This window comes from Stylophora pistillata, chromosome 1 (genome assembly GCF_964205215.1).
Source record: "Stylophora pistillata chromosome 1, jaStyPist1.2, whole genome shotgun sequence".
NCBI lineage: Eukaryota > Metazoa > Cnidaria > Anthozoa > Scleractinia > Pocilloporidae > Stylophora > Stylophora pistillata.
In genome coordinates, this window is record NC_142519.1 from 11,511,709 (window position 1) to 11,532,725 (window position 21,017).

At 36.6% G+C, this 21,017-nt stretch overlaps 1 protein-coding gene across 1 annotated transcript; it reads left to right on the top strand.

The window, feature by feature from the left end:
* Positions 1-3,230: 3,230 nt before the first annotated feature.
* On the top strand, positions 3,231-18,537 carry LOC111336974 (uncharacterized). The gene is made up of 16 exons (XM_088736837.1): positions 3,231-3,501; positions 5,207-5,341; positions 5,595-5,711; positions 7,748-7,885; positions 8,803-8,925; positions 9,211-9,453; positions 9,616-9,744; positions 10,205-10,324; positions 10,466-10,588; positions 11,022-11,147; positions 11,375-11,584; positions 11,889-12,084; positions 12,654-12,815; positions 13,156-13,400; positions 14,277-14,816; positions 15,685-18,537. Exons 1-16 carry the CDS (start codon positions 3,432-3,434, stop codon positions 15,930-15,932), a joined length of 2,925 nt encoding a protein of 974 aa, XP_088592963.1. The 5' UTR covers positions 3,231-3,431; the 3' UTR covers positions 15,933-18,537.
* The last annotated feature ends 2,480 nt before the right edge of the window (positions 18,538-21,017 follow it).

Here is a 21,017-nt window from a genome sequence, read left to right on the forward strand (position 1 = left end):
CTAGTTTGCTTTTCTTTGTCTTGTTTGTCGATTTTTCTCGAAAAAACGAGCTTCTCTCGGACCCCTTTTTAGCTTTGTACGACTTAAAGCTTGGCAAAGAAAATTTCCTTGTCTTCGGAGAATCCGGCGGTTAAGTGGTGTTGCTTGTAGACGTTGCGGGTGATGCTACAAGGAAAACCTCTGTGCCACATTTCGGGCAATACCTGTAAGCTGGATCCACGATTTTGAAACTACAGCAATGGCAAAAACAAGGTAGCCGCCAAAGGTGCCGCCATATTTAACCTCTAGGAGATTACTTCCCACTCCCCACTTGTACTGGAAAAATAGTTTTGTGCTGGGATAAATAGTTTTGTACCGGGATAAATAGTTTTGTACCGGGATAAATAGTTTTGTACTGGGATAAATAGTTTTGTACTGGGATCGATAGTTTTGTACTGGGAAAAATAGTTTTGTACTGGGAAAATAAAATTTGCACTGCATGCCCCTGTGGGCCACTGTATGACCGCCATAACCTTAAATCAACAGGCAGGCGAAGCTAAAAGATGACAAAAACGAAAAAAAAAAGCAGGAAAAAGGGAAGCCAATCAGACTAAGATTTACTAGAAGCTACCATCAAAACAATCCTTTATGATAAAGGATCTAATTTGTGTCGGTTCAGACACCGGGGCAAAGTTTGTCGGGTGTAGTAACGACCGGAAAAAGACTGATAACACGTATAAAAAAGCCACGGTGATAGGTAGTGTTTTTTCTTAAAATAACTTTTCAAATTCTACTAGATCCGGCGACCTGCGACACACGCTCATTATTTAGCACATAACTCAGAAGAACTTCCTGCAGCAATAAAAAATTTAGAAGACGGAAAACTTAGCGACGTTATTAAGTCTGTGCGCGAGTAATCTTGAGTGGCCTTGCTGACGTAATCAGCACTAACACCAACTTGACGACCGTCCCCAAAACAAACCTTCAGAAACCCAGGGCAGTATAATCTTTCCACAGCAACCTATAAATCAAGGAAATTGTGCTGAAATATGACGCAGAAAGTTGCAGAAAATGATTAAATATTCCACATTTTCTTAACATTGAGTTATTTCAGTTCCCTCGATAATCGAAAGTTAATTTCGCCTTTCTGAGCGCCAGGATTTTCCATGACCATTTCATTCACCACTTTATAGTGCTCTGCTAGTATTTTTAGCGGAAACTGTCGCTAAGCTGTGTAAATATCGAACAGAAAAATTCCAGTCAGATTTTAAATTCTTGAATTAAAGATTATCAATTGTTAACTGCTTCATGATTTTTTAAGGTCTTAGTTTCTCGTCATAGAAAGCTTCTTTCCTTTTTGGGTCATGAATGTTGTAATTACAAAAGGTTAAAGAAAGACATTATTTACATAGGAGTCATTCCTTTAAGACATAACAAACACCGATAACAGGGTCGAAATTTGAATTATTTCCATAGCTGAACTGCGCTTTCGATCTTGAGTAAATTTATGAATTTTATCGGGGTACTGTGTTGTCTTCAGTTCATTCTGTTCTGTTTGAATCCTCAAGTTTTTCAGGTGACTTGTTAACTCGTCTTTTTGTTCTTTCGAAATGTTTCATAGTTCCCTAAGGAGCTAAATAAAAACAACTCAGTAGATAACAAATTTCAGGACTTGTGAAGTCAAACTTGACGACGATAAACTAGCGAGAACGAATCGAAAGTAGTTATGCAAATAATTGAAAGGTCAGCGATGTTTGTTTGTAAAATGACGTTGCATACCAACTGGATTTCTATTTCAGTAGTCCGTCCATTGGCTTAAATCAAATTTGACGAAATTAGCACCTGAAGCGAACTATGAGTACCGACCTGGGAAATTGAAGGTTTAAAAATAAGCATACATATTTTCTCTGACAGCTAAAGCGAAAGGTTTAAACTATCAAATGTAATGAAAGAATAACAGATTACAGAGTGTGTAAATAAATAGACGTTTCACCATTCGCTGTAGTAGTCTTTAGTTGTAAAAACGGATGAAATAGACTCCCCTAATGTATTATTCACAAGAAATTAATGTCAATTTTGTCGCAGTCCGAGTTCCTCCGAGTTGATCAAAGACCATGATGATGATGATGATTTTTTTGTTCGACGATGAGGAAATGATCGGAAACGGTTCTTACTGCTGCCAGGAAGAATATTCTGTATCTTTTTTGGAAAAACTTCAACTGATGGAGACACCAGCTTAAAGGAAACAAAAACGAAATGAAACTTGTCAGCTTTACAGGTGAATTTGAAATTTTAAGTGTTCCGGTGATACGGATTCTCTTCCGCTTGGAAACGAGCAAATTGCATTCATCATTTTCGAGAGCAGCGTGATGAAGTTGGCCAATATATCTAGTCACAAGACAAGTTGACGTATTTGCTAATCGGGCCTCTCTTATCAGATTTGTGTTTCGTACTTTCTCTAGCCATGGCGACAATCGATGACAAAGAAGAAAATAGACTGTCTGGGTCTAGAAGAAGCAGTATTTGACAAGCGATATGAAAATTTATAAATTTTAAATTACAGGATGTTATCTGACAGCAGCTATATAAGCAATGATCGAGTGAAGTTCTTACTACATTTGTTCCTTACCTTGGGTATCGTTTCAGGCGATGTTTCCGCTGAAGTTGCGAAATTCAAAAATATAATTCATTAACTCGTATTGTGTAGGAAACTAAGTAGTAGCAAAGTGGTTTTTACCAATAAATATTCTAATTTATAGTTCAGCGAGATTCACACGTGCGATTAATATAATGAGATGTGATTATCAACCATATGAGTGAGTTATAACACTAAAAAATTCTCATGAGTAACAGGAACACTGGCTAGAAAACAAAATTTTCATAACGTGTTAGTTCGAATCTGAAATCTGTCCTCAGGCATGACTAGTGGAATACTTACTGTTTCGTTTTCTTCCTGACCCAGATGTACAGGGCGTGAGAAAAAAAAGAAAAAGAAAAAAAAAAGGAAAAAGGAAGGAAACAAATAACCTAAAGATCGGACATAAGGTCGCTAATTGTAAACTTTACAACGAAGAAAGGGAATTTTTCTATTTATTTTTGGGAAAGAGATTTTCGTTTAAGATGTTGGTTCGCTCCTCCTCACTCCAAATTATGAAATGTGTAAGCTGCATGTGATAGTGTGGTGTTATTGCATCAGCCACTTTTCCCGCGCAATGCGCGTGAGCACGCCCTCATTTCGTCAACAAAACATTGTGATCGCACTCATTCATTCATTCAGTCAACTACCGGCGTGCCTCTGATTCCAGCGTGGTTCAGGTCGCTTTTTATCAAAAATTATCAAGAAAAAAGGAGCCATTTTCTATTGTTTAGTGAAACGAACACTTACGAAAAAGTATAAAACGCTTTGGAGTCGTTGTCGCAGTCTAAAACGCTTTGAAGTCGTTCTCACAAGGATGAGTGTGCGGACCGGAGTTATCCATGTGGCAGTCTGTTTTGTTTATATCTTGACTACGGTTCACACTGGTGAGTTGAAATTGAAGGCATTGAAACCACGTGCAGTGAAATCAATTTACAAAACTAAATTGTTAAGTTGTAAGATGACTTTCATGAAAAATGAAGTTATTCTTCTCTAAATTTGGATCTTTGTAGTATTTTCACGCTTGACGTCGCGCTATGGCGTATTTTCTTCTCTAACTGATAACGACAGCCTCTTCGTTTTCTCTCGTTTTTACTTGTCTTGCTATTGCTATGTTCACCTACTAGGTACCTCCCGAATTTTGTTTTCAAATCTAAGCTTTCCTCTTCGGAACGTGTCCCCCATTTCATGAATCAAAGTACAATTATGATAAATTCAAGGCTTTCAATTTGGCGGTTTTTCAGTGATGCGTAAATATTGCACCCTTTGACTTACGAAAGTTTCAAGTCCATATTTACTATTTTAAAAATCAGACCCTGTTGGATACTTTGGAGTTTTGCTTGTATTTTCTCTTTTTGTTGTACTTAAATTTCTACTTAAATCGAAATGAGATTATTTCTAATTTTGGTCAGTCTAGAACCTCCGTCAGTTCGTTGTTGTGGGTGACAAAGTCCTTACTATCAACAATGCTAACAGATACAAATTATTACTATGTGGGCGATAGCATCTACGCACGCTATTTCCATTCATAAGAGTATTCCATCATTCTTTTCGTAGGAGGTCAATACATTAGGTTTTCGGAAGGCTTAAGTTGTGTTTCTTGCAGCCTGAAATATTTACAACTCTTTCCATCGATGATTCTCGTCTTCAATAGGTTTGTTGTACAGAGTTCACAATGGAAGTGAGGAAATGAAAGAGATTGTGTAAAATTGTAGCGCCATTTTCAAATATGTGTTCTGCTTGAAGTTCTTTTTGTCTTTTGGCGGCAACCTCTTTGAAATTGCTGAAATAGTTGATCAATCATGTGACTAATTTATCCGCGTTGTTATTTTCCGCAATATGGATCATTGTTTGGGATATTAGCGCGAAGGAGCATACGAGTTGCTTCGTGTGAGTTTCGATACTACGGAGATCAATATTCGCTTTGTTCCAGTATTGCTTCATGCGGCAACGAAAGGAAAGAGTTGGGTTTCACGTGGTTACATCTTTACCCTATCGCCGTCAGACATCAATAGACTGCTGGTGATTAAGTCAGTCTCTCTGTCGCATGGCGAGCGCGTGCGATTTATTGCATCAGCCATAGATCAACAGAAAATGCCTGCCAAGGCGGGTTCAAAGTCTTATTTGTAATTTCGATTTTTTTTGTAGTACTGGTACCTGCGGAGTTTTCATTGATTCACTGAGGCCTGAGACATGTTTGGAATGTTTGGTCGTTCTTGAAATTTCCTGAGAACGAGACATATTTTAAAAAATTTAAAAAGAAATATTTAACAGAAAATAGGCTTTGTGTTTTAAAAGCCATCCATTATGGGGGAGGGTCAACCACAGATTTGATTTAAGATCAACAGCTGAAAAGAATTCTTCCCTGTCGGTCAAAATTTAGAAACATTACTGCCATGTGATCCTCTAGATGTTATTGGCTAAGACACAACAAAACACTTAACCCTAATTGGCTTGTGTCCAGTACAATTGTTCAAATTGAAACGAAAGAGCGACTAAAAACAATTGTTCCCAAGCCACCTCGTCTGCAATTGATATGCTAATATCATGAGTAATCTCCATGCTTATTTGTTGTGCCATTTTCTTTCATAGGGATATCTAATCCTTCAAGCTCATATCAATGTGGAACAGGACAGTTTACCTGTACAAATGAAAAGTGCATTCCTGCTCATTGGAAGTGTGATAGAGAAAATGACTGTGGGGACCATTCAGATGAGGATGGTTGTCGTAAGTACATGATAATTAAACAGAATTTCATTACCTATGAACACATTTCATGTCTGAAAACAGAAAACTTGTATCAGGAATAAGTGTGGGAAACTTGAAATCTGATGTCAGTGACAACCATGACCAGTGTTCACAAAAACTTGTATTTATAGCTCCTGAGGTTTCAGTTTTTCAGACGTCATGTTGGACTGGTATGAAAAATAAACAGGCATATCTCGTTGTTGAAGTAATTGTTGCATTGGTGTCAATATAGCTGACCAAACATGCCAAGCAAATGAATTCCGCTGCAACAATGGACGATGCATCTCACAGTCATGGTATTGTGATCAAGCTGATGATTGTAAAGATGGATCTGATGAACACGGATGTGGTATGTTAACAGATGAACAATGGTTATTTAACCTTTCAATCTTCTCGAGTGATTGACCTTTAACTATTTTCTAACAATATCAAAAGGTAATGGATATGGACAAACATCAGTCAAAGAGTGTAATCTAGACCCAATGCAAAACACTTTTCTCACAGAACATTTCAGGCACCACTACCCTGAAAGCAATTTGTTTCTTGTTGCGTAGTTCTGCTGTTGAAGGAGAAACCAACTGCTTTCAAGGCGAGATTAAAGCAGCTAGTAATTTCTAAACTTGTTCTGACATTTACTTCTTTTTCAAGCTCACTAGCTTTCACATTGAATCTCATAATTGTCCTTAACTTTCATGACAGTTTACTGCATGAAAGTAGAATCAGATTCAGTCAGTCTGGTGAAAGAGTCGAATTACAGTGAAACGAACTCAACCGGGGCCACACAACGTTTTTTAGCCAATTACAAGACAAGTACGGAACAAAAGAATGGGAGTTCGTTCACCAGCGGTCAAATTAAACTGCTCTTTTGACTGGAGTCGATGTGAAGACATGCGAAAGCTTCTAGTTTTTTTATGGTGAAATAAATGTTGTTTATTTCGTTTACGGTAAAAGCTGATAAATATTTACCTAATAGCGGCCGGTAATTTTGAAGACGGAACAGCCTCAACGTACGTAAGTAAAGAATAATGCTGGGTAAACCAATGAAATTTATTTTTCGAAACACGGTCTGGAATGTCGGAGACAAGAACCTGTATAATTTACCGAGTATCGCTGCAGGGAATTTTGAAGACTGAACGAACTCAACGTAAATTTACCAAATTATTGCTGAGTAAACTTTTATAACAAAAATTTTTCGAAATAGGGTATGGAGTTTTGAAGAAGAAAGCTTGTATAACTTACCGAATTTTGGGGCCGGGAAGTTTGAAGGCTGAAAGGACTCAGACTTAAAGAAATTTACTAAATTACGGACGAGTTAACTTATAAAATATATATTTCGAAACACGGTCTGGAATGTCAAGGATGAAAACTTATGTAATTTACGGAATAATGCGGCTGGGAATATTGAAGACCAAACGGACTCAATACAAATGTATTTGCGGAATTGACACGGCCTGAGATTTTGAAGACGAAATGGTTTTACCTCAAATCAGTAAATGTTTGAAATACTTCCCGACTTTCAAACTACAATGCAAACGGAATCAACCACCGGTAATACATGCAAAAACTAAATTTGAAATTTTCTTTGTCCTTGTGATTGGTTACTAAAATTCCCGGTAAAATTGTAGATACCCATCTGGAAACTCGATTTTTTAAAATTGTTTATTTCATCTTTAATTGTAGATACGGCCGTTTTTCAATGATATTTTAAAAATATACTTGTGTTGAGCCGGTTTCGCCTTGAGGTTTAGCCGGCCGTAATTTGATATATTTATTTACATTGATCGAGCCCGTTTCGTGCTCAAAATTCGCGGCCGCAATATTCAATAAATTACATAAGCTCTCGCCTTCGGCATTCCAGGCCGTGTTTCGGAAAATATATTGTATAAAGTGAGTCGGCCGCAATTTGGTAAATTTAACTTTAGTAAATATTTATTCACCTTTACCGTAATAGAAATGAAAAATATTATATTTTTTTTGCTTTAAAAAAACTATAAGCTTTCGCATACCTTCACATCTGATCTAGTCAAACGAACAGTGAAATTTTACCCTTATGGTGATTGATCCGCTGATGAACGAACTTCAATTTTTTTTGTTCTAAACTCGTCTTGTGATTGGCTAAAAAACGTTGGGTGGCCCCGGTTGAGTTCTTGTCACTGTAAATCCCCTGGTAACATTTTGTCATTTTGTGTCTACATAGGAGGTAATCACAATTGTCTCACAGCCACCAATAAATTGGAAGAATCCATGTACTTGATTATCATTATTAGTAGTAGTAGTTATCGTTATTATTATTAACGGTGGTAGTAGTAGTATTGTTATTACTATTATAATTATTACTATTATCAGTCATATATCTGAGCTTTGAACCAAAATTTTTTTTCTCAGAACAAAATGTGAATTGTAGTGCCCAAGAATTCAAATGTACAAATGGCAAATGCATCAGAAGTCACTGGAAGTGTGACAGACAAGATGACTGTGGTGATAACTCTGATGAGGATTCATGTACTGATGGCTCAGGACGGGGTACATCTACATTTACTATCATTCGATATTAAAAAAATAAATTACAACGAAACATAATCTGTAGAAAAAACAATATCAAAGTTTGTGGTGGCCCTGACCCTTATCCTTGCAAGCACTCATACTAAGTGGATTGAACTTAAAGCTCTGTGTGGTCATTTAATTGCTTTTTGGTTAATAACACAGTATTGGCTTACTACAATTTTCAGTCGTGCAATAAGTGATATTCTTTACTTAATAAGTCTATTTATCCTGAAAAAAAGGGGGAAAAATATATATTATCACAAAGGGGGGAGATATGCTTTTTAAGTACAATGGCAAACGCATAATTTAAAAGTAAATAATGAGTACTTTAAAATGGAGAATAAAGAATTTTGTGAATCATAAGCATATAAAAACCATATAATAAATGAATCTCTCGTTAGTTCAAATGCAAAGCTAATGAGAAGTATTGACCTAACTGTCCAAGCACTGAAAGTATTAAACCAATTATAAGCATGATTTGATGGTTTAGGTATTAAAGAGTGTAATTAATACTTAATCTTATATTCTAGTTAATGGAAGAGCCATTTTGTTGCAAGTATAGGATATTATCAAAAAACACAAGTTCTTTAGGTAACAATGTGTATCATAGACCCCATCTGATGGGTAACCAATGAGTCTAGTACACCTCTTGGACTGAGCAAGGCCTGGAAACAGGTTCATTTTAGACACGTACCCTACATCAATGTTGTTTATATATGGATTATGTGAGGATGGGAAGTCCTATTAAAATATTAACTGTTAATGCTATCTCTATCCCTGCCTTTTGTTGTTGTTGTTGTTTTTTTATTGTAGTTTTAGTCAAACTCTTTTTTCTTCTCAAGTTCTCTTCTAAAGCATAATGCATTTGCTAAAATGTTATGATTTTCACTTTTCAGCACAACCAAGTTGTGGAAGTGGTGAATTTACATGCAACAATGGCCAGTGTGTGCCTTGGTCATGGGTTTGTGATGATGATGATGACTGTGGTGACAACTCTGATGAAGAACCTCGCCACTGTTGTAAGAAATAGTTTGTTAACCCCTTAAACTTGAAATATGTAATTTCTTTGTCACAAGCGTGGATCAAAGATAATATCTTAACTCCCCATGCATCTTTATATTTTAATAGTGCTCCCAGTGGCCATCTGTGTTCCTTGTGGACTTCCTAATTTTACCTAGTAATGAGCATCAAAGGGTGAATTCCAAAGGTCTGGGGCTCAAATCCTTGTTTAGGACTAAAAAAAAAAACTCATAGCTATATATTTAACTAGTGATTAACACACAGTTTAATTTTCTTTCTTTTAGCTGCCAAAACCTGCAGTGCTAGCCAGTTTACTTGTACTAATAAGCAATGTATTCCACTGCGATGGAAATGTGATGGTGATTCTGACTGCAGTGATGGTTTTGATGAAAGTGGATGTCCCACTAGGGCACCTCCAGTTTGTTCAGAAAAAATGTTTCGCTGCGATGATGGAACCTGCATCCGCGGTCATTGGAAATGTGATGGAGAAAATGATTGTGTTGATGGATCAGATGAGAAAGGATGTGGCAAGTATCTGAAATAGCACTGCATTCATAAATGAGAAAATATATTACTTTATTTTAGTTTATTATGATTAAGTGAGAATCATCAATCATTAGTTAGAATGACTGCATTAGAGACTTAAAGATAGATAAAATTGTTAATTTGTGTATGTTTTGTTGTTTTAGCTTCTGCTGTTAACTGTACTATGGATCAGTTTTCTTGCAATGATGGAAGTAAATGCATTCCAAAAACTAAAAAGTGTGATGGAGTAGAGGACTGTCAGGATGGGTCTGATGAAAGTTCCAGTTTCTGTGGTTAGTTGTAGATTTGTTTCTGCCATGGATTTGTGATGTGTAGCTTGAATGACTAGTGTGAGTAAAACTGTTTTATAAATGGGGTTCATTTCATGTATACTGGGAGCAAGTACCTTTTTTTCATTGTTGCATAACTAGGTGTTGTTCACTATTTTAAAAAAGAGAGTTTCTAATTCACCTCCCAAGGTGTTCTGGTTATACTCAGCAGAAGTGTTATTTTTAAAGGTAGCATAGAATGGAGATTATAGATTATAAGACATCTTTATTATAAATAAGATAATCAAAATACTCCATACTCCATAGTTCTCTCTTTTTCCTTTTCCTTTTTCTTTTTTTATTTTCTGAATTAATTTTTTGCTCTTACAATGTAAAATCAATAGTTACACCCTTCATGACAAAAGTGAACAATCTGGGTTACCAAATAAATAAATGATGGAGTGAATGCTTTTTTGTCAACTAGTGGCTAACTGTACTGCTGATCAATTCAAGTGTGGAAGCACACCAAAGTGTATTGAAAAATCGAAACTCTGTGATCGAAATAGAGATTGTCCTGGCGGAGAGGATGAGCAGCAAAACTGTGGTATGTTTCATGTACTGGTCATGCTGGGTATTGGAAATAGGAACTTTTTTCATTTAATAGATTGTCCCAATGAGCTCTTTTTCTGACTAGAGATAAAGTTAATGTTTTAATTTAAAATTTTTGTTTTGTCTCTTTTTTTAGATATCAATGAATGCATGGATCACAATGGTCACTGTCAACAAATATGTAATGATCTGAGCATTGGCTTTGAATGCTCCTGTCTTTCGGGCTATATACTTGCGGAAAACAAGAAAAGTTGTGATGGTACATTTTATTGAAATTTTTCATTTGATTTGTTAAGTCTTTTGACAGGTCATAGTCAGAAAACATGTTAAAGTTTCTATCTCCAGAAATAGTTTTACTCATTTTATTACCTTAGTTTTTACTACCACTTAAGAAATGCCACTTAACTCCAAACCATTAAAGTTAGACATTAAACATTAATTAAAGGCAGGAATTTCACCAAATGGTACATTCAGGAAATAATACAGTCAGACTGAGTCAAGTAAACTATGACAAACTACCATACCTTATATTTAGAGAGTGATATCATTTGTGAGGTAGAAATATCATATCTTCAGTTTTCTGGTTCAACCAATTGTTACAATTTTAAGTGAGTTTTGTACTTCTTTTTGCCATGACTGGTTGGATGTCAACAGACTCAATTGAGTGAGGTTAATATTTCTTCATATTTCAGATGTTGATGAATGTAAAGTGTTTGGAAAGTGCAGTCAAGATTGTCAGAACACCAAGGGAAGCTACAAATGTTCATGTAAACCAGGTTATCAATTGGAGCCTGACAAGAAGACATGTAGAGCAAAAGGTAATTTTTTACCTCTTGTGAATTTTCTAGATGTCAGTAGATGTTACCTCTGGTGAACTCTAAAATACTGAGTACAAGACTTACCGAAGTATTTGTGGGTTTCAGATATGTTTATCTTAAGTTTCCTTGTTGTTGCATTTCTTGGGGTAGTAAGAAAGAACTAATACATAAAAGCCTTTTGGAATTTTAAATGGTTGAATCGTATTTTGATCTGTTCCTGCATACAGGCAATACACCATACCTGTTGTATTCAACACAATTTGGTATTCACAAGATGCCTTTGGATAGAACCTCCAATGCTCAAACTGTAGTTGTGAAAAATCAGAAAGGAGTGGTAGCCATTGACTATGACTACTATAACAACTACGTGTACTGGACAGATGTCAGAGATGAGAGGATTTGTCGTGCTCAAATTCCCACCCATGGAGGAGATGCAGGTATTGGTAGTGATGAGATTGTCTAGTACCTATCAGAGTGTGCTATTAACACTCTGATAACAACATTACAGATTAAGTCTTTTATTAAAGATACTCCAATTACTTGATGTGCAACAGAACAATAAACTCTTAAGTCAAAACATTCAAATTAGGTAACTGAACAAGTATTTAAGAGCCATCTGTCTCTCTTTACATTGTAAACTATCATTTTTCTTGGTTCCACAAGTTGCACCTCATTTCTATTCCACCATAAAATAACTTGTTATGTTAATTCTTTTATACTGATATATTTCTTTTATTTCAGCTGATTGTGAGGTTTTGGTGTCAAATACTCACACTCCTGATGGAATTGCTATTGACTGGGTTGGCAAAAAAATGTACTGGACTGACGGGCACTACAACAGAATTGAGGTGGCAGAACTTAATGGTTCTCATAGATTGACCCTTTTCGACTCTGGACTAGATGAACCAAGAGCCATTGTTGTGGACCCTCTTTCAAGGTTTGTTGATTATTTCTTTTAAGTTTTAAATATGTTTCATCATTAGATCTAATGGTGTAAAGTGCTGGATCAAGTATATTGAGACTCTGAACTACTTTACTTTGTGTATGGGGGCCACTAAGCTTAGCGTTACCAGCCAGTCCTGCTTGAGCTGGCCCTTTAAAAGGAGACCATTAAAGGATTTTAGTAGTTTAAAAGTCTCCTGAATGGAAGGTTTTGGTCAAGTTATTTTCTAAATGATTTATTACAAAGGATGTAAAATATTATTCCTTCAAACATTTTGTTTAAAGACAGTGCATGGATCCAGGAAAGTTTAGAGTGAGTGCATGGATCTCGTTAGTTAATTAAGAATAGTAAAGAAAATAAAGTTTCAGGAAAGTCCTTCAAGTTCTGCAAACCTCAATATCACACACCTAGAAAGGGATCAACAGGCAGGAGTAATTTAATTTGCATTTTATCAAAGTAAGTTCTGAAACACCAGTAGCCACAAACTTGAGCTTATTAGTCAACCAGTAAGGAGTGCTTGTTGCAGTGAGTGAGCTCCCTGTTTATTTTCTGTTAATTTGTAGACATCTATACTGGACTGACTGGGGAGACAACCCAAAGATTGAAAAGGCAGCTATGGATGGAGACCCAAAAACAAGACAAGTCATTATCTCTGAAGGGTTAGCTTGGCCTAATGGACTCGCAATTGATTACACCTTAAAAAGAATCTTTTGGGCTGATGCAAGGTAATACACAATTAAGGCATAAGATCAGTGAGTTATATATGTAGAAATATCTATGTTTTAGGATCAGCAATGCTTGCTGCGAATTGTCTAAATGCAATTAGTATCTGCCTTCTTCAATTTAGGCAGTTCGATCATTGGTTTGACACTGTGGTCACCAATTGAAGGATGCCTAAACATATTTTGGATAAGATGTCAGGATTTCAGAGTGATTTTGGCACAACTTCTAAACTGCAGAAAATATATGTCCAAGCTTTTATCTGTTTTGTAACAGGCCAGAGACAAAAAAAAACTACTTCCATATAAGGAAACAATTTTGATTTGCAAGCAATTTTATTTTCAGACTGAAGAAGATAGAATCCAGTAGGTATGATGGCTCTGACCGCCGTCTCATTGCCAGCGTCATACCACATCATCCATTTGGGTTGGGCGTGTTTGAGAACCAGTTGTACTATACAGATTGGTACAAGTTTAACAAGGGAATCAGAAAGCTAAACAAATTCACTGGATCTGATAAGCAAAAGATCAAACCCACACTGTGGTCCCACATGGATATCAATGTGTATCATCCTCTCCGTCAGCCTAATGGTAATGGTGTGAATATTATTACTTGATATATAATCTTCTCATAAGGGGAAGCAGGGATTAACTCTCATTGAAACTAAACGGGTATGCTCAAGGCTGTGCTCTGAGAAAAATTGAAGGGAGCCCAGTGCTCTGAAACTGGGAAATCCAGGGTGCCCAGCATATGCTTTTATAAGAAAAAAGCAGGTTCCTGAGTTGCCTAAGAGCAAAAGTAAGGTGCCAGGGGCCACCGGGTGCTACTAGGCCACAGCCCTGGGTATGCTGGCCAGAAAATTCAAATCCAAAAGGAGAAGGATTAAGGAACTGGCCAATATGGACTTAAAATACGAAGGAAAGTGAAAATTAATTGTTGAGTTGTCTTAATAGCCTAAGCTGGCTAAATAGCTCTGGTTTCTTTGCTTTCCTTTTTCATTGTGTGCAGAATCAGCTTCTGTTCATGACATCAAAAGATGATGGTCTGCACAAATAATTGAGCTTCTCCTTCTTATTCATATGGAAGTTACCCCCACAGGAAAATGATTTTTTTGTCTGAAGTATTCTTTTGAATAGGACTTTTTCCTTCAGCCCTTTCTGTCCTATGCTCTCTGAGTTTTTGTTGTGAGATCTGAATCCATATCAATGTGCTGGTTTCCATGACAGTTATTTGACAACAAAAGCATTCCAGTTTGGAAGGTATTAGTATAGTTGAATAAAATATTATTGAAAATTATTATGAGTAGAGTAAAATGCAGACTAATGTGGGAAAAATTGGGCACACCTTCTACAGGAACATGACCTTTTGGTTGTATGTTTCCATGTGCACTCATTTCACATTGGGTGATCATGGGCTAGCTTATATAGAGATTAATAATGGATGGTGATTTTGTGGTGTTTATTCAGTTACCAATCCCTGTGAGGTTGAGAATGGTGGATGCAGTCACCTGTGCCTGTTGGCAGCAGTTCATTTAAAAACTCATACATGCCGATGTCCTGATGGAATGAATATCTCTGCTAATGGCAGAAACTGCACTGGAAAGGAAACTCCATGGCATCCAACCCCTACAACCCCCACTTCTACACGTGAACCAACGAAAACCACTGCCCAAGTTGCTAAAACCACACAAAAAGCAATTTCAGCTAAAACCACACAAAAAGCAATTTCAGCTAAAACCACACAAAAAGCAATTTCAGCTAAAACTACACAAAAAGCTCCTTCAGCTAGTACCAGATCTGTTACAAGAAAAGTGCCCTCTGAGTCACCATTGCCTGAACCCACAAAGAAAATAATGAAACCATCAACAAGATCAAATATAGCAGTGTCAAAACCCCCAAAGTCCCCTTTGACCAGTGCTGCAGATACATCCAGCACCCCAACTTTGTCTCCTACAAAGAGTTCTACAGCCACCCCAGGGGGACCAGTTGTGGCTTTCCAGAGAAAAGGTAAGGGTTCTTTATCAGAAACGTAAACTCTCGTGTCTTGTTTGATTCAATTTCTAGCAAATCATGGCATTGTTTGTGTAAACAGAATGTTCCAACAGAGGACATGATGAATATGCTAACACAGTCTTCAAAATCCACATGAGGAAATGTTGAGAATATTGAAATAATCTGCAGTAAAATTGCATTCCTATAAATGTCTTTTTAATGTTGCAGTTAAGTAGAAAAGCCAACCAAGTTCGTTCCCCATAACCATCCCTTGTCACCACCCCTCCTCTGGTCCACCAGGTTTAGTTTCATTTAATTCACTTGAGGAAGGGAGGTATTTAAAGTTTAAAGCAATTTATACCTCATCTCTTAATAAAAATTGATAATCACACCTTTGTTTAGATGCAAGTATCAGAACCGCACACCCCTTAAACCATTTGTCTAGTTCTCTTCAATTTCTGCGGCTCACACATTGTGATACAGTCAAAACTGCAATTCATGCTAACTCAGCCCAGATTTTGCATTTGGTGTATTTCTGCTTAAATGAAATACCCAGGTTAGCAAGCACCACTATTAAGCAGCAGCAAGTGTCAATCTTGAAGCACTCTCAGTGTGATCAGTGGGATGTGGCTGACAGTTCACAAACCTGAGTAACCCTTAACTCAAATAACCAACATGGAACTAAATATCCTGACAATCTAGAAAATAAAGTGATGACTTAAAGCACACCTATTGGCTATATCACCAAATTCTTGTAATAAGAAATTTGAGACATTTATGAGAGAGAGAGTACTACTAAATGGTTAATTCAAGACCCTGACTGCTCGTTTATATCTATATATGAGCATAGGCAATGAATTTTTAACGTAATTTTAATTTTCAGACGATACAGAAGAAGCTCTCTCTGGTGGTGTCATAGCTGGTATAAGCATTGTTATGGTCTTAGTAATCATCCTTGGTATTGTTGCCATCTGGTACGTGAGGAGTCGTTCTAATTACAACCGTGGAAAAAGCATTAGCTACTACAAAGACATGTCCTCCAAGCCTCTGGAAGAAGATTTTGATGACGATGATGAGAGATGTAAGGTGTTTGATGACAGGGGATCGCGTGAAAGGGTTGAATTTGCCTGAAGTTTGTAAAATGTACTATTTATATCTTCTACTGCTAAGTATTTGTTGAATGCAAAGGTACAGTATGTGAGATCAGTTTTTTAGTCACTTAATGTTAACATCCTTTTGGTGTGTGTGCGAGTCTCTGACGTGTCTTTTATAAACCCTTCCCAATATCCTTGATGGCTCGTTACCATTTAACACTGCGCTGTTATACTGGGTTTGTCATCAGTGCAGTACACACAGTTAGCCTGTGCACAGCCGCCCCTTCCCTCCCCTGAAAAATGGCTCGTGCACGATATCCTTCCTTATGACATAAGTAATTGATAGTTCGTCTAAAGGACTTATTTTGAAAATAGATCAAAGGTCTAGTATGTTTCTTTTAGTCCATATTACTATATTTTCCTACCGAGATTGTAGTATATTTAAAGATAAAGAAAGATTCGTAAAGAGTTAATATTTCTTTAATCAGCAAAATATGGTGGCGAAGAGGTAGATTGAGAAACACGAGTATTTATTTCAACATATTTTGATCATCATGTGGTGATCAATATTTATATAAATGCTGTTAACATTAACCTACAACTTAACATGTGTTTTCAACCACCGTTCAACAAAAGTTAATGATAAGTCATTAAAAATAATTGCGACTAATAAACCTTAAGTCTTCGTAGCCTTAGATAAATAGAAATAGGTCGGAACTAGCCTGGTTTATCAGGTGCCACGAAAAAAAAGAAAAAGAGAACCAAAAATACCTGACGTGTTTGCCATAAGCCGCAGTTACTGGCTTTAGGCATCCAAGAGATCATCAAGTTGTTGACTATTTACTGAAATTTGAAATATTTTAAAATACGAATTACAATCAGTACTAACCAACCCTCGTTTGGAAAAAAAAAAGTTAAAGTTAAGGAGAAAGAGAGAATAATGTATGCTATAGATAGTGAAAGGTTCTGCAGTCACTGCTCCATAGCTAGTTAGCTATCAACAGTTCCAATTTCAAATGGCTTTAATTTATCGAATTCAGATAGGTAGTGGCGGGAACCCCACTTTTGTAGCTTGACGTCCTGATTCTGGTCCACACAAAAAAGAAAAACAAGCGAAAAACTAAACAGAAGGAGAGATAATTGTAAGGAAAGTTCATCGGATTGAAATGTGGACTAGTTATCCACAGCTTTATAAACTGCGGGCACCGGGTGAAAGCCTGATATCATAAGGGCTGCGAAATTACTCGTTTCCCATTGGTCGCATGAAAAATGCTCGGTACTTTGCTCTATCTTGCATTTATGGCTTGACTAACCGAGCATTCTGCTTATCAGGGGTCCAATAAATTCCTATAAATAATGTAAATACTTGGATGCAATGATGTACAACAATACATGTAGAGCTTAAAAGTAAATATATTTAATACAGTAGAACTGGTAATTGTTGTGTTATCAAGTTAAGTAAATTCAAGATAAATCTTTCTTTGACGTTGTATACATCTTCCTATGGCAGAGTTCTTATTTTATTCCCTAATAACTGTTTCAAAACAAAAATGGTTAATTAGTTTGATAGCTTTTGTAACAGGAAGTCGGGCTGGTCCCTCTCCCTGTCTTATTTTTGCTACTAATGAATAATTTTGTTGAATATTGTCCATGACACGGCGTTTTGCGAAGTGGTTTTTTTTCGCCAATCTGTAAAGAATGAAAAACACTCTTCAGTGAAATGAAACCTAATTTAGTCCAAATGCTGGATGCTACAAATCCAATTTTTGAGGCGGAACCAGATACTAAAAGTAAATTTTGCTTATGAAAAGTACTTATGTAAGAAAAAAATTAAAGGTGTTAAAATTTGAAAATATATAAAAGGCTTATGTAGAAAAACAATTATCCTTCCTAGCTGGCCGTTTGAGGACGTTAAACCGTCAGAGGAGCAGCGAAAACGAACGGCACTGAGAACCTCGAAGGGTTCTACCAACTCCTGGCGCAGTTTTGCAGCTCTTTTCTAGCTCCAAGAACTTCCTCGAGACAGCCAGTTAGGTCTTAAGCAAAAATAAACCATTAGGCTGTGATATTTTATGCAGAATGGTTGTAAGGGAAGAGCTCGGTAAGAAGATGTATTCATAGCAGTCACTTTCGTTTAAGTTATTTATCTGTAGATGTTATTGTTACTATTGTTAATGGTTTTTAAGGTTTGGATCTCAAGTGAAAAACCTACCGCGATAGAGAATCCTGTTATTTACTGGAAGAAATACTTAACGCGATGTCTGTAAAAATGTGAGAAACTCGCCCAAACAGTACAAAAAGAACATTGCAAGACATTGTAATGTATTAATTACATTTTCATGTTTGTGATCGACAAATTGGGTTATGACACAATTTCATATTGAAAATAACAAGTATTTCAGTGTTGTAATTTCGTATTACCCGTGTATCATTTTTAGGAGTAATACACTTTATTAATCACGAGATATAAATAGTTTGAAATCGAATAGCAACGGTATTAAGTATCATTATCTCTTTGTATTTAAAATGACTTTAATAGTACAAGCCTGATCACAGGAATATGAAATCGTTCCAAGTTTACAAGTTATAAATAATCGGCTTTGTATATAAGCATAAATAAAGTAAACCTGTGTGAAACTTGAGTCTTGCTGTTCGTGGCTCAATCTCTTAGGACGGACCCTTGTCTATTTCTCCTGAGGCCAGTATTGTAGGTTTTCGGGCTTTTAAGGATAAGGATGTACTAGGTAACGGTATGGGCATAAGTATGGGAATAAGTGGAACAAAGACGTTAGGCTTCCTATACTACAGCAAACACTTCGTACCGTTCTCGCGGGTGTTCCACCGCCTCTAAACTACCCCACGGTTTTGAGGTCTGGCCAAGGCCAGAATGTTAATGTGTGCCAGATAGAAAATTTTAGGGACAGTACTTAGGAATTAAAATGAAAGTAACGATTAGTCTACCAATAATTATATATCTCATTTCTTATATTACAAGTTAACGGCACGATTAAATCATTAGGGGAAGAAAAAAGGACAAAACTTTGGGGTTAAACTAATCCAGATCAGGTCAAATGGTAAAAGGGTTGAAAGCACCCCAGTCCCGACAGATCACTTGCAGCAGAGCGCCAAGAAGTAAATGAACACTATCCGTGAAAATAGCCATTAGGAGGAGAACTCTACAAAGAAAACCTTAGCGGGAGTGATTAAAAGTTTACCACACGAGTTTTAAATTGGCAAAATGTGAAAACCAACAGGGGTAGGGCGCGTAATATGGTTCAAAATTAATAAAAAGCAAATTCACTTTACTGCTTTGTTTCTTGGGAAGAATTTAAAAGTCGAAGAATTTGAATATCGACAAAATCGAAGAATCTGCCGTTAGAGTAAACAAAGTACATCGCAAGAAGCAAAGAAATTTAAAGACGTTTGCATTTATTCATTTTGAAGAACAAGCCTTCATTAAGTCGATAAAACAATAAGATGCATTAGTCGTCCAATAGATTGGACCTCAGTGTTCAATGAGATGTGCGTGGCCCCCGAGTCAAAAGCTTTAATTTATGTGACGATAGAGCTTTTGGGTGCCTGTTTCGAGATTAACGTCAGCTTTCAACTTTTCCTCTCTGACAAAGCAAAAACAATTTCGTTTTACTTACACAATTCCGACCCAAAAACATTTTACCATAACATTATCGTTCTGTAGAAGGGCTTCACTGTTTATATTAGAGAGATTTAGCAAGAGGACGGGAACGTCAGTTGACAATGGCACGCGCAGCAAAAATACCGGTAAGAAACTGGGTCGAGAACGTCGCCCCGTTGTGTTTCAGAAGTGATTTAGCAGTCGCTGCAACCACAGGCAGCCCAAGCTCTCTTTGAGAACCACACAAGGAACACAATTTGCATATCGATTTATAAGGATTTGTATGGGATTTTCTACAAGATAGCCATAGAGATAGTTAAAAGTGAAAATATTAAACAAAAATGGCTAACCTTATTTCATACGTGTGTTGCTTGCTCCTGGTGTCGTTATTTTACCGATTTCACTTGATTTAAGCGGAAATCGGTAAAATAACGACACCAGGAGCAAGCAATACACGTATGGAATAAGGTAAGCCATTTTTATTTAATATTTTCACTTTTAACTTTCTCTATGGCTATCTTGTAGAAAATCCCATACAAATCCTTATGAATCGATATGCAAATTGTGTTCCTTGTGTGGTTCTCAAAGAGAGCTTGGGGCGCCTGTGCTGCAACGAGACGCCAGGGCAATATCTGTTCTTCAAGAGCCTAAACTTGGCTTTTCAAAGATCGCCAACACAAATTTTCGTTTTCACAAACAGCTTTAAGGACAACGAAACTATCCTCTATGAGAGTGATGCAACAAGCGCAAACAGAGGATAATTATAGTTACGGAAAGTTAGATGTTTATAATATACGAACCACATGGGCGATTAAACTCTATAATTGATCCATTCTAGGTAAGACTCGTGTCGGTTGATTCCTGTATCGAATTTTAGAGCCCATTAGATATTTTTTTTTCGATTTGTGTCGCTGTCTTTTCGTTTCGTGCCATGCCATTAGATTTTAGCACTGCTCATCTTTCTTCGCAATTTTGCAAAGTATAGTTTGGAAATCATCATCGTTTTTCCCCTTGTTTACTGAATATTTCTATTCATTCATGAAGGTACATCTCTTTTGAACATTGAATACTTAGAGGTGCAAAGCATTTTGAACGGGGTTATGGCGAAACCATGTAGAAACCAAGCGACCCAACGACAAAGTTGTTTATGATGATCATGAGTTCTTGTTTAACGCTGAAAGAATTACTGCAAGTCACCCATGAAACGGTTAGGCTTAGGATAAGACTTGGTTTCGGTTTTTTGTTTGTTTTGTGTTGTTTCTTCTTTTTTCGACGAAGTTGTTCAAGACTGAATCAAATTACTTGATTTAGAAAGTCGTGTCGAAATAAAATTGATTGTCATTTTCTTCTGTTGCGTGAGCACGACTTTCTTGTTTTCATCGGCGCTGATTAAAAAAGTTTAAGACATAAAAAAGTACAAACCCGAGAAAATTCTCAAATTGTTAATCTCTGACTTCAACCACAAAGCATTCATTAATGATCGGTAAA

What these genes read in the sequence shown, in the direction of transcription:
- LOC111336974 (XM_088736837.1), top strand. Translation starts at nt 3,432, where the DNA reads ATGAGTGTGCGGACCGGAGTTATCCATGTGGCAGTCTGTTTTGTTTAT. An exon ending in TACTGATGGCTCAGGACGGG is followed by an intron (nt 7,886 to 8,802) that starts GTACATCTACAT and finishes TTCACTTTTCAG; the next exon opens with CACAACCAAGTTGTGGAAGT. An exon ending in ATCTTTTGGGCTGATGCAAG is followed by an intron (nt 12,816 to 13,155) that starts GTAATACACAAT and finishes TTTTATTTTCAG; the next exon opens with ACTGAAGAAGATAGAATCCA.